This window comes from Musca vetustissima, unplaced genomic scaffold (assembly GCF_032173495.1).
Source record: "Musca vetustissima isolate MV318-11 ecotype Yass unplaced genomic scaffold, APGP_CSIRO_Mvet_v1 utg9110, whole genome shotgun sequence".
Classification (NCBI taxonomy): Eukaryota; Metazoa; Arthropoda; class Insecta; order Diptera; family Muscidae; genus Musca; species Musca vetustissima.
Window position 1 is genome coordinate 2,583 of NW_026881916.1, and position 13,837 is coordinate 16,419.

At 30.7% G+C, this 13,837-nt stretch overlaps 1 protein-coding gene across 1 annotated transcript; it reads left to right on the top strand.

The window, feature by feature from the left end:
* Positions 1-5,565: 5,565 nt before the first annotated feature.
* LOC133327973 (neural-cadherin-like) lies at positions 5,566-10,622 on the top strand (the record flags this gene model as incomplete). Its single annotated transcript, XM_061536520.1, has 3 exons — positions 5,566-5,778; positions 6,914-7,084; positions 10,511-10,622. Coding segments are annotated over 3 exons (496 nt in total), but the record flags the coding sequence as incomplete, so codon positions are not given.
* Between the last annotated feature and the right edge of the window lie 3,215 nt (positions 10,623-13,837).

Consider the following 13,837-nt stretch of genomic DNA (forward strand, 5'->3'; position numbering starts at 1 on the left):
AGTGAAAAACAAAAACCGAAAATGGAAAATGAAACCGCATCAATAAAAACCCTAGATGACAAACGAAGTGTTGGATATGAACGTGTGTGTGCGTGTGTCAAGTATGTGTCTGCTGACATATTACAGATATAAAAATATGACTTTTAATTATTATGCAGCAGGAGAAGAATAAAAAAATACACCAGTGATGAAATGCCATCGCAGGTGACATTAAATACCAAGAAGTTTTGCAATTTATTTTGGAATATTTATCACATAAAGAACAGCTGCTGCTGCTGAGGATTTGTAAAAAAATATTGACCGCACAACTTAAGTTCTTTAAATGAGGACATAAAAGACAATTCACTGTAAATGGTCAGAAAAATGTGGGAATAAAATCGATGAAGTAAAAATATTATATATAAATTATATATCATCTTTTCATATTTTTATTCATCTTCTCTTAAATATGTAAGCTGACTTCTGTGTAATATTTTGTAATTAAATTCCCTTGACTTTATTATGGTCCACAATATGTCCATTAAATATTAATTGAAATCCAATACTAATTAACTTGCCACTAGGATAACAAACTTCGTCGATGTTTATTTACATATTGATGGGCGCAAAGAAAAAGTTTTTCTATTTTCAAGTGTTGTCAAAAATATAACTTGAGATTTATTTTTCCAAGAAAATTGTCTGATTGGTGTTAATGAAAAAATTCAAAATAATACTAATTTATTTAATATTGCCCATTTTTGGGTAAAAAATTAAAATGAAATACATTTTTTAAGAATTATAGTATGCTTTGTTTGTAATGCTAAATAAATATATAATAAAAATAAATGAATATATTTTAAAGAATTAATGTCATTATAAGTCCTTTAAAAATATTCTTAAAATTATTTACTTCGTCGCTAGTCCTTTAAATAATATTTAAAAAAATCTCACTTTCATAAATCCTCTTAAAATAGTACTTCTCAAATAACGATACCATTGATAGTCCTCCAAAAATATATTGTTTGAATATTCCCGTTTTTTTTTTTTAGTCCTCAAGAAATATTTTTTTAATATCCCCGCTTTGGTTAACCAGCTAAAAATATGTTTTAAACCAGTAAGGAAAGCAGTAAAGTCAGCCTGGGCCGATTATATGATACCCTTCACCACTTTGGGTACATGTGTATCCGAAAAGACATCGCTTTTTGAAGGAAATTTGACATGAAATCGTCCTCTAATGGAGTAATAGTAATAATATTATGCACATAGTCACCTTTACCTAATTACGTATAACTCCCACATCAGAGTACATACAGCCATATAATGGGTATCAATTTGAAGGTCAACAACTCCTCTTGGATATACGACCATACGACATACGGGTATATGTCCTTCAAAAGCAAGTATATACGCCTCAGAATATTTTTTTTTAATTTTTCACGCAAAAGTCAGGGTCCATTAGACCCGCTAAATATTGATCGATCTATATCAAAACAGGCATGTTTTTTCTTTGGCCCGATCTTCTTCTTCTTCTCCATGTAAAATTTCACGATGTTCGAACCCTAACTGCGGCCTCTGGAGCGACCAAAAAAAAACGACAAAAATTTAGTATTTGGTCCATTTCATTCCCTAAATATTAAGCGATCTTTACAAAAAGTGGGTCTTCATTGGGCCGAACCCATCTTACATGCAGAATTTCGTGAAGATAAATGTCATTGCATACTTTTAGGTTTGCTAAAAAACTATCTCTTTTAAATACCTGAAGTTTTTTTATCATTATTGTATATAAACATTTGATACATTTTATTGCGAATAACCTAACATTATTGATAACACACTGGTGCTGCTTCTAAGTTTCTAAAACTATTGCATACTTTTAGTTGCCAATGTTCAATATATCTCATACCTGGCTATACCTTCCAACATACCTCTCAAATCTGTATATTTATGCTCTAGCAATCAGAACTTGTTTATGTTTATTGAAGTGTTATGGAATGTAGTTTTTTTATTACGAGAATTGAGATTTCTTTGAGTGCCACACATTCAATCGGCTATATATTTCACATTTAAAATTGAATATAATAAATGAAGGAGGAGAAGGGGAAGGGAGGGGATGGGATGGGGGTAAAGGATTATGGATTTATTCTTTAATTTGCAGTAAACATTTATGGACATAAAGACAAAAAGATTCTTATTTAAATCTATCAGTAATAGGTTTGTTAAATAAAATGTAGTGCATACTTTTAGGGCTGCACAAATTTTCAATTATAATAAATAAAGTATTTATGAAAAAAAAAATAAAAAAATAATTTGAATATATAAACTAGATATTATTATGTATTATTTTCATAAAAAAGTTGTAGTAGGATGATTTTTCGGAATCGAAATTTGAATTACTTCGAATGTTAAAATACGCAAAGTACCTTTTATTATGTTTTATAAAAATAGGAGAGGGCCATAAAATATGAATGTTTTTTTTAATTTGCAGTTAATATTACTTACAGAAAGAAACATTCCTATATTAACACGTGTTAAATAAAATGAAGTGCATACTTTTAGGGTAAAAAAATATAGGGTTATCTCTTTCGTGATTTCAAAAGTAAACTTAAAAAAACTCGTATAATATTTTTTCATGACCTATTTTTATACCCTTCACCACACTGTGTTGCAGGGTATAATGTCTTTGTGCATATATTTGTAACAGGCAAACAGGGAAACGAGATGGACACATGGTTCCTTTTGTGAATATGCATAGAATTCCTTTCTGAGTCGATTTATGCACGTCCGTCAATCCCTCCGTCAGTAGATGTTAAATTGTAAACAAAGTACAGGTCGCATTTATGATACGATTGGGATGAAATATGGCACAAATCACTTATTTGGCCTAGTTACGAACGCTATTGATATTGAAATCGGATCAGATATATATATATATATATTAGATATAACTCCCACATATATTTTCGTCCGATTTTATGTAAATGATGCGCCAAATGAATATCATTCGATTTGTACAAAATTTAACATATCGTACTGAATTAAGTCTAGAATGATGTGAGTTCAGTTTCTTGAAAATTGGTTCAGATTTTGATATAGCTCCCATATATATTTTCGTCCGATTTTATGTAAATGGTGCACCAAAGTCCCCATATATATTTCGATATGTACGAAAATTGACATAGTGTACTGAATTGAGTTTAGAAAAATAAGTGGTAAGTTTCCTGAAAATCGGTTCAGATTTCGATATAGCTCCCACAAATATTTTCGTCCGATTTAATGTAAATGGTGTACCACAGATATATATCTTTCGATTTGCACGAAACTTTGCGCAGCGTACTGAAATAAGCCTAAAATGATGTGTGCTAAGTTTCCTGATAATTGGTTCAGATTTTGATATAGCTCCTATATATCGTTTCGTCTGATTTTATGTAAATGGTGTACCAAAGTCCCTTTATATCTTTCGATATGCACGAAATTTGGCATAGCGCACTGATTTATGTTTAGAATGATGTGTGTCAAGTTTCGCGAAAATCGGTTCAGATTTATATATAGCTCCCATATATAGTTTCGCCCGATTTGAGATAAATGTTGCACCAAAGTGCTTATATATCCTTAGATTTGCAATAAATTTGACATAGCGTACTGAACTAAGTTTAGAATGATGTGTGTTAAGTTTCCTGAAAATTCGATATTGCTCCCATATATATTTTTGTTCGATTTTATAAAAATTTTACACCAAAGTCCCTATATATCTTTCGATTTGCTCGAGATTGTGCATAGTGTTCTGAATTGAGTCTAGAAAGTACCTGAAAATCATTCGATTTGCACGAAATTTTGTGTAGTGTACTAAATTGAGTCTAGAATGACGTGTGTTAAGTTTCGTGAAAATCGGTTCAGATTTCAGATATAGCTCCCATATATTTTCGTCCGATTTTATGTAAATGGCGCAAAGTCCCTATATACTGAATTGAGTCTAGAATGATGTGTGTTAAGTTTCCCAAAAATCGGTTCAAATTTCGATATAGCTCCCACATATACATATATATTCATCCGATTTTCAATAAGTGGTGCACCAAACTCTTAATTTTTGTTCGATTACCACGAAATTTTGTCCAAAGTATCAAATTGAGACTTGAATAACGTTATTGCGTTTTGGTGAAATTGGTGCAGATGCAGTCATAGCCTCCATATGTATTTCGAACGGGTGTCTGATTGAGATAAATTTTTTAACAGTGCGACGTACCGAATACCCTTTATCAATTTTGCTATAAATCGTTTTCAATAAAACTGTGCCATGGTACGCAGAAGACTCCAAATCGGCCCGAATGAAATTAAATTTAACATAGGTTGCAGAAAGATACATATATATGTACAATATACCCATAGTGGTGAAGGGTATCATACAGTCGGCCCAGTCCGACTTTACTACTTTCTTTCTGGTTTTATTATAAAGTTTCTACCTTGACATTATGTGTGAAACACTACATTATTAAAATGACCTCCACTCGAACTGTTAGTACAAAAATCCACGCCTTATGTAGGAATTGAAAAAATATGTTTTAAAAAATCCAAGCCTTATGTAGGGCTTGAAAAAATATTAAAAAAATCCGAGCCTAATATAGGCCTTGAAAAAATGTTTTAAAAATATTCGCACCTTATGGAGGCCTTAAAACTGATACATTTATGTGCGTAAAATTGTTTCACATTTGCTGACTCATTTAAAAATACATAAATAAAATAATGCATACTTTTAGGACAATTTTGTTTTTTTAATATATTATTTATAATCTATACAAACACATTGTTCCGGCATACATACCTACCTATTGATTTTTAATTTTAAAATAAAATATTTGCATACTTTTAGGATTTTAAACAAAATGGTAAATATGTGTATACTTTTAGGCGTATATTGTAATAACTTTAATTTGATTGAAACAAAATAGTATATATATTAAAATTATTATTACAAATTATATACTTACTGCGTTGTAATTTATTATGAAATATATTTTTAGCTGTAATAGAGGAAAAAAATAAAAATGAAATTTAATTTAAGCTCACGTAATGAAAATATATTCTCATATCATTTAAAAATAACAAGTAACATGCATGATTTCTTTTTTTTAATATTTTGATAAACAAAAACATCTAATTTATATTATTTTTTTATAATTTTCCCTACTCCCATCTTTGGGAGATAATAAAGCGCAAGTAGTTTTCACATAAATAGTTTTTTTTTCGTTTTTTTGTGTAGCTCTTAAATAACTTGCATTTCGTGTAAACTGATTATAGTTTACAGAACTGAAAACGCAAAAAAAAACAACTAAAAATTTACATAATCATATTAATTTGTGTACTTTTCTCTTCTCTCTCCCTGTCTCTCCATTTTGTTATCTATCTTCTTCACAAAACCACTCATGTTCCTGTTTCATTACACACAAACACACTATCTTGTGTACGTGTTTGTTTGGGGTCTTCTGTGTAAATTATTATTATAATATACCAAAAAAAAAAAAAAAAAAAAAAAAACCAACAACAACGTTCCTGTGCTCCTCTATGTGTGTCCTGCTTCGTTCCCTGCCACAGTTCTGGTTCTGGTCTTTGTGGTGTATAATCGTCGACGTGAGGCACATATCAAATATCCTGGTCCAGATGATGATGTACGCGAAAATATCATTAACTATGATGATGAGGGTGGCGGTGAAGATGATATGACGGCATTCGATATTACACCATTGCAAATACCCATCGGTGGACCAATGCCGCCAGAATTGGCCACCATGAAAATGCCAATTATGTGTAAGTACAATATATGCACATATATACATATTTGTGTTGGCGTGTGTGAGAGTATGTGTGGGGTTTTGTAATTGTAACATGCAAATGCTAGAGGTTTTATCGATGCATAAACCATATGGCAAAAGGTAATATGGTAACATGGGACAAGAACACGTAAAAATCAGGTCAATGTGCATATTTTAAAATTTATAATCCAATATGCAGAGCATAGAATGAGAGGCAAATAAATAAGCTATAAAATTCATTTTAACGAAGTTGGTTGTGATTTCTAGGCTTTGAAAAAATATTCTTTAAGAACTACACCCCTTTTCTAGACTTTGAAAAAATATTCTTTAAGAAATCCATGCCTTTTCTAGGCTTTGAAAAAATATTCTTTAAGAACTACACGCCTTTTCTAGACTTTGAAAAAATATTCTTTAAGAAATCGATGCCTTTTCTAGGCTTTTCTAGGCTTTGAAAAAATATTCTTTAAGAAATCCACGCCTTTTCTAGGATTTGAAAAAATATTCTTTAAGAAATCCACGCCTTTTCTAGGCTTTGAAAAAATATTCTTTAACAAATCCACGCCTTTTCTAGGCTTTGAAATAAATATTCTTCATAAAATCCACGCCTTTTTTAGGCTTTGAACAAATATTCTTTAAGAAATCCACGCCTTTGTTAGGCTTTGAAAAAATATTCTTTAAGAAATCCACGCCTTTTCTAGGCTTTGAAAAAATATTCTTTAAGAAATCCATGCCTTTTCTAGGCTTTGAAAAAATATTCTTTAAGAAATCCACGCTTTTTCTAGGCTTTGAAAAAATATTCTTTAAGAAATCCACGCCTTTTCTAGGCTTTGAAAAAATATTCTTTAAGAAATCCACGCCTTCGAAAGGCCTTTGCAAAAACACTTTTTTCAAAGTTCTGTCCTCCCGTGGTCCTTGAAAAATATTTCAAAAATTTACAACTACTTTTAAACCCCACCTCGTTCGATGTGTGTGAGTGTCACAACCCGTGTGTGTTTGTTACAACATATGATTACACGATGTTCCATTAATTATTTAAAACAAATTTTTAGTTTCAATAAACTTTTTTAATTGATTTTTGTAACCAAAAATTTTTTTGTTTGCTTTTCTCTTTCCTCCACCTTCAAACACAGATCCTGTTATGACATTAATGCCCGGCCAGGAGCCAAATGTTGGCATGTTCATCGAAGAACATAAAAAGCGTGCCGATGGTGATCCAAATGCACCGCCCTTCGACGATTTGCGTAACTATGCATATGAGGGTGGCGGCAGTACAGCCGGTTCGTTGAGTTCTTTGGCATCAGGTAAGTTCGAAAACAGAAAATTCTATTTTTCTTTTGCCAACAAAAAAAAAAATCAATTTAGAATTAGCACAATAATGCTTCCAATAAAAATTGAAAAAACAAATAATGAAAATAAATTAAATTCGAAATAAAATAGTTGCACTCAATATTCGTAATAATTAGTTGCAGTTGTAGTTTTTTGAAAGCTTTTCCCTTAAACTTTGAAAAAATAAGAGTAATTAGTAACAATATTTGCTAGAAATGTACAATATTAAAAAAATTATATTTAGAAATCAGTTGGGAAGTAACAGAAGTCAAACGGGGTCGAAGCTATGAAATCCCTCACCACTTTGGATATATGCAAGAAATGCTCTTTAATTACCTTTCCATAGAGGGGAATTACCATTAAATCGAACGAAATTAAATACAATGCATACATAGACATTCTACATCTACGACCAGGGTCTTAGGGTTTTTGATGTTCCGTTTTGTATGAAATCGAACATATTTATAAAATTTTAAATATAAATTGAAAAAAAAAAATAAAATTAATTTAAACACGCCATTGCTCAAAATCTGACACTCTTTGGCTATTTGGTGCACCTTATCTAAATATATCCAAATCGAATCCGATTTCAGCAAACCACTATGCAATCTTTGCATGTAATTCAAACAAACGAAGCGTCTAAGGATGCCGATTGAACTGGTCGAGTAACCCCGTAGTCGAGTCCTGCTGGTAAAAAAAAAAAAATACAAGAACATCTGGTATAGTTTGTGCCCTCATAAAATATAATATATATAATATAATATCCCCAATCCGATTCGGAAAATCAACCCACAGCAAAATCTTCCTTTAGAAATCCAATGAGACAAATAGAAATCTCTTATAAATAATAGTTAAAGTAGTCAAAAATTTTTTAGTATTTAAAACTTACATATGTGTTTATTCATTTCTGTGTGTTTTGTTAATATTCCAGGCCTACGCCTAAAACTACATACTAATACAGCCGAATATTGGGTGTAAACATAATTAAGAGGAGCCTAGTAAATCATAATGCATTCTTTAAAAAAACAAAAACTAAGAAAAAATCAAAATATATAAAACGAAAAAATGTAATATTAATAAAAAAATAATTGTAAATACAGTGGAACATGGATATGAAGCAATAAAAAAATAATAAATAAATATTGGACTAAGAAGCCGAAATTTGAATACAGCTCAAATGTTAAAGTATATTTCCGAAACATGAATTTTTGAAACGTTTTATGATTAGGTTGCGATGTTAAACCGAAAACGATGCTGAAACGCTTAAAAATCTACGTCTTTGTGAAGGGTTTAATTTTATATGAGGACCATATCATGGCAAATTACTGTCACTGACTCTCAGTTAGGATCATTGGGCTAGGACCTTGGGCTTATGGACTTAAGCTTGTATGGATGTTATGTGAAGTAGTTGTTTAACCTCCAAGGTCCCGGAATGCCAAATTGCATCCCAGTTCGAAATGTTAATATATAGTCCTTGGGTCGGAAAATGTATAAAATATATAAGGGGACATACCGAATAATCGACCAATAGTTACAAGTATACCCTATACAAATATTCTATGGCTTATGTATTTACCCCAGAAGGAGATAGATCGGGGATCGGGGGTAGTATATCCATGAGAAGGAGAGGAGTTTACCTTTAATTTGATACCAATTATGTACTCATACTCGGATTCGAGAGTTGTATTCAAAACATAACATGGGTTTTAGTATTCAGATTTTTTTTAATTACCATTAACCCTCTAGAGAACAAAAATATCGTGTTAATCACAGTGAAAATTTCCATGAAGTTTCAGTTACGCTCAGGAATGACTGGACAAAAACCCTTTTTTCTCAGTTTTTTTCTAGTCCCTCTAGTGGCCTACTTAATACTATAAATTTTAATAGGGGAAAAGGCATGACTGTTTTGATGAAGATCGATCAATATCTCCGGACTTTTGTGTGGAAAATAGCAAAATTTGCATTCTATGGCGTATGTATTTATGCCTGAAGGACATATACCCGAGAAGATGATAGTCTATACAAGAGTGTATGTACTCGTATGTAGTAATATTACTATTACCCCACTAGAGGGCGGAAATGTCACGCTGACCGCTTTGAAATGTTTCATGAAGTTTCGGTCATTATCAATGACGAAGCCTACAATTTTCGGCGATGTTGAGATGATATTTAGGGAGTGTAATGTTCGGAAAACTTTATTTTTTCAGGTTTTCTTATCTCTCTAGAGGTCATTATTATATGCAGATAATTTTTATTTTATGACGTAAATTTTCACCTCGGGAAAATCGAATTTTGAAAATATGCCAGGGTTAGAATGTGGAGTTGTTGAGTTATGATCGTTCAAGAGTGTGTAAATATCGCAAAAAAAAAAAATTGCCTAGACTCAGAATATAAAACCGCAGAATGTTAGATTTTCGGGGTTGTTGTGTAGAGTACCATATAATCGGCCCCTCCGACTATATTGCTCCGCTTATTGGGTTTTAGTATTACCACGATCACACTAGAGTTTGCAAATATCGAAAAATATTGCCCAGCCTCGGAATATATATCCGTATAAAAAGATAACATTTAGAGGTAGTTGTGTTGGATATCATATGGTCTGCCCCGTCCGGCTATACTGCTTCGCTTTTGGTATAAATTTGAGAAAATTAGGGGTACCGTTATATGGGGAGTATACTTGATTATGTACCGATATCGATTATTTTTCGAATAATGAGGAGTACAGTTGTATGGGGCCTAACCAGAAACTGAATCCACAATTTAAAATTACTCTCAATACCGATTCGGCTGAAAATGAGTCCAGTCTTTAAAATATCGAATAATGATATATATAAACCCGAACCAGGAGGTGATATTGGGACTTTTTGGTAGGGAGATTTGGTGCTTAATAGGAATCTAATATATCAAATTAAAAAATAGTTTGGTTGAAAAAAGATCGAAAAATCACCAATAATACCGAGTTTTGGGAGGTGCCGTAATAGGGGGGCTATCATTGAAAGAGGACCAATTGTGTTAATTTTTGGTCCTATGATTTTTCACCAAATGAGAACTCCAAATACTAAATTACTATATGGGGACTATACCAAAACGATAAAAAAATCTAAACTTTATTGTGACATATGATTTTATTTTGATCAAGAGTTGCGTGCCCAGTTAATACTTATTCGAGGTGTTACAAACAGAATGGCAAACCTTATGGATGTGGGTATAAAAATCAACTCTAAAATGTGGCCCTTATATATTATGTTTAAACATATTTTCGAAATTTTTAGAACCCATCTGTCTCATAACCATGTTCCACTATTCAATTTTCATTAGTCAAAATATTTTCAGTATTTTTTCTACAAAAAATTAAAAACAAATATTAATAATGCAATTTTTCTGTATCTCTTAATTTCCAGGAACCGATGATGAATGCCAGGAATATGATTACCTGGGTGCATGGGGTCCACGTTTTGATAAATTGGCCAATATGTATGGACCCGAGGCCAACAATCACACCGATTTAGAATTGTAAGTGACAAAACATAGAAATGTATAATCACAGCAACAACAAAACGAAAACCTAGTCCGAAGAAACCACAAACAAAAAACAACAAAACAACCATTTATACAAAAAAGAAAACAACAAAATATATATCACAAAAATCCTCCATGAAGAAATGACTACACTCTCCACATATATGACAAAATGCAGAAGAAGACAAAGAAACTATTAACAAAAAATCTCCCCCGAAAAAAAAACTGAAAACAAAAGAAACGCGAAAAAAGGCAATTATAAAATTTTTTGATTTGAAACAAAATTGAAAAAATTCAATGAAAACCAAAAATGAAAAAAAAAAAAAATAAATCCTGAATATGAAGACATTCACTCAGTGATGATGATGGTGGTGGTGATATGAAAACAATTGGAAGATTGCTAAGCAAACTGTAAAAGACCACACACTCACACAGACATCTATATATCAAGAACAAGAAGAAATGCAAACGAAATGAATATCCATTCCACGGGATATTCTGGACAAGAGCATGGCAACTAGAAAAGATAAACTAAAAAAAACGAAAAATTGTTTCGAAAAAAAAATAAATAAGAAGAAAAACTACCAAAGATATAAAGGTCTGGCCAAAGACCAAAAACAGAAAAAAAAAACGCGAAAACAAACGGAACGAAAAAAATTCCTCTTCAAAATAACAAAAACAAAAAAAAACTACATTTCAAAAAAACAAGTAACAAAACCTAAAAATATAAAATACGAACAGCATTTAAGAGAAAAACAAATAAGGCATCATAACAAAAAATATATATGGATAAGAAATCTCCTCCCATAAAAAAGAAGACAAAGAAGAAGATATACCATTTGTAAAATACTATTTCATTTACACATAAAAAACACCCACACACACATACATATATGCATAGGCAACAATACATTTTAGGACATAATACATACATACATACTCACATATACAAAGAAAGCAAGCATTCATTATTATTATTAAAATTAAAAATAATTATAATTTAATATTTTAGTTTGAAAACTGAAAGTAAAAAAAACAAATCCAAATAATTTTTAGTAAAAAAAAAACAAATAAAAATTAAATTATTAATTAGAAGAAAAAAACAAAAATTGCATAGTTTTAAAAAATAAATTCATAAATACACCCAACCCATACAGACACTCTCACACAAGTGTAAAACCAAAGTATCTACTTTATAAGTAATAAAATAAAAAAATAAAAAATTAATTAATTAAATAAATAAAATAGAATAAAAAATATATAAAATAAAAAATTAAATAAAATTAAGTTTACAATTCTCTTTTTTGTATATTTCTTTATTTTGTAACAATGCTAAGTATTATTTTTTATATATACATATATTATATGGAAATAAGTTATTTATAAATTAAGTTTTTTTATATGTTTAATATATAAGAGAAAAAATGATTTTTTATTTTTTTTTTTTTTGATTTTTTCTTTTTATTTTTAACACATACACAGTGTTACAAAAAATTAAAAAAATAAATAAAATTCTCATTCTGGTTTAAAATAGTGGACTCTAATGGAATCCTAATAGAAAAAAATGTGTAATAAACAAAAACAAAAAGTGAGGTTATAATGAAATAAATAAATTTAAAAAAATTGAGAAATAATAAAAAAGAATATTTTCTTTTAATATTTAGCTAAAAATTTAGGAAATTTTATCTTTTTTTATTTATCCATAATGTATTTAATTTATAACATAACCTCACTTTTTCTATTAGTTTATAACACATTTCTTTATAACATCGATTTCATTATGTTTGTGTACCATTGAAAACTCCTTCACTTTAGGAGTATTTCTCTGTTTAATTTTTTGTAACATTGAGTGTGTGTTATTTTCCCCTCTTATAATTTTAAATTATTTTTTAAGTTCATTATAAAAATGTTTAAGTATTTACATGTATAGTCTATAACATGTGTTCCTTCCCAGTCTTAATTTGTATGAAAAAAAAAATGAAACAACAAGAACAACAAAAATAAAAATAATAAAAAAAAACAATAAACACAACGATTTTAAAATTCGATTTTTTTTTTATTTTCTTCATTTTTGATCCCATTCGATACCTATATTGATAATTGATAAAATGATAAAATGTTTAGAGAAGGGTCATTTTCATGGTGTTCAACAATGGGGTGCAGAAAAGAGCCAGTGAGGGCAAAAACGTTTTCCGGGAATTTCCAAAAAAAACTATTACGACATTGCTTTCATTTTGGTTGGTGCAGACCAGAAATTGGAGGAATATGTCCGTATAACTCCGAACTCATACCTTGGAATAGGCTGCATATAATGGCAATGGTACCGTCCCTCTTCTTTAGACTTTTTAGACGCCTTTAACTGTAATTTCGGGTTCTCAGCAATACTAAAAATATTTGAGACTCTTTTTACAAAAATCTTAACAATCGTTTTGCGAAATGAACAAAAAAAAAAAAAAAACAAATTTGTAATACCCTTCACCATGGGATGTGAATTTGAAATTTCTTAAATAGTTTGGAATTTTAATATGAAGATTATGTCATTGCAAATTGTCTGCTTGTAGATTTTATATTTGAGAAACTGAAATGAAATTCAATGTAGAGAAAATTAAGCAGCGATACTTTACTTACTTAGGTGGCTCTAGACCGAACATTTGCTCTGTAAGCCGAGCTTAAAACAGATTTTCATACTCGTCGGTCTTGTGCGCAGATTTTCCAATTTGAAAGATTAAGTTTCGATATGTTGTTTTTCACTTGATATTTCCATCGAATTCGTGGTTTTCCCCTTCTACGTCCTCATTTGAACTGGGGCATCCTAATCCATTCTCACAACATGACATGATACGTCTGACTATTTCGATACCCGAATAGATGGTACAACTCATGGTTCATTCGACGACGACATTCACCGTTGACGCAAATCTGCCTCATCTGCTTGCGCGAGTACCCATGCTTCAGATCCATACAACAGCACGGGTAGTATAAACGTCTTATAGAGTGTGTGTTTGGTCTGGCTCGCTTTAATATGACTTTTGATCCATTCCATCTCACAACATGACCTAGCCACCGTAGTCGCTACAGCTCGATATGTTTGACTATGTCGATGTTTGAGAATAGATGGTACAACTCATGGTTAATTCGATGCTGATATTCATCGTTGACGCAGATCGACCAATAGATCTTCCTGAGAATTTTTCTCTCAAACACTCCAT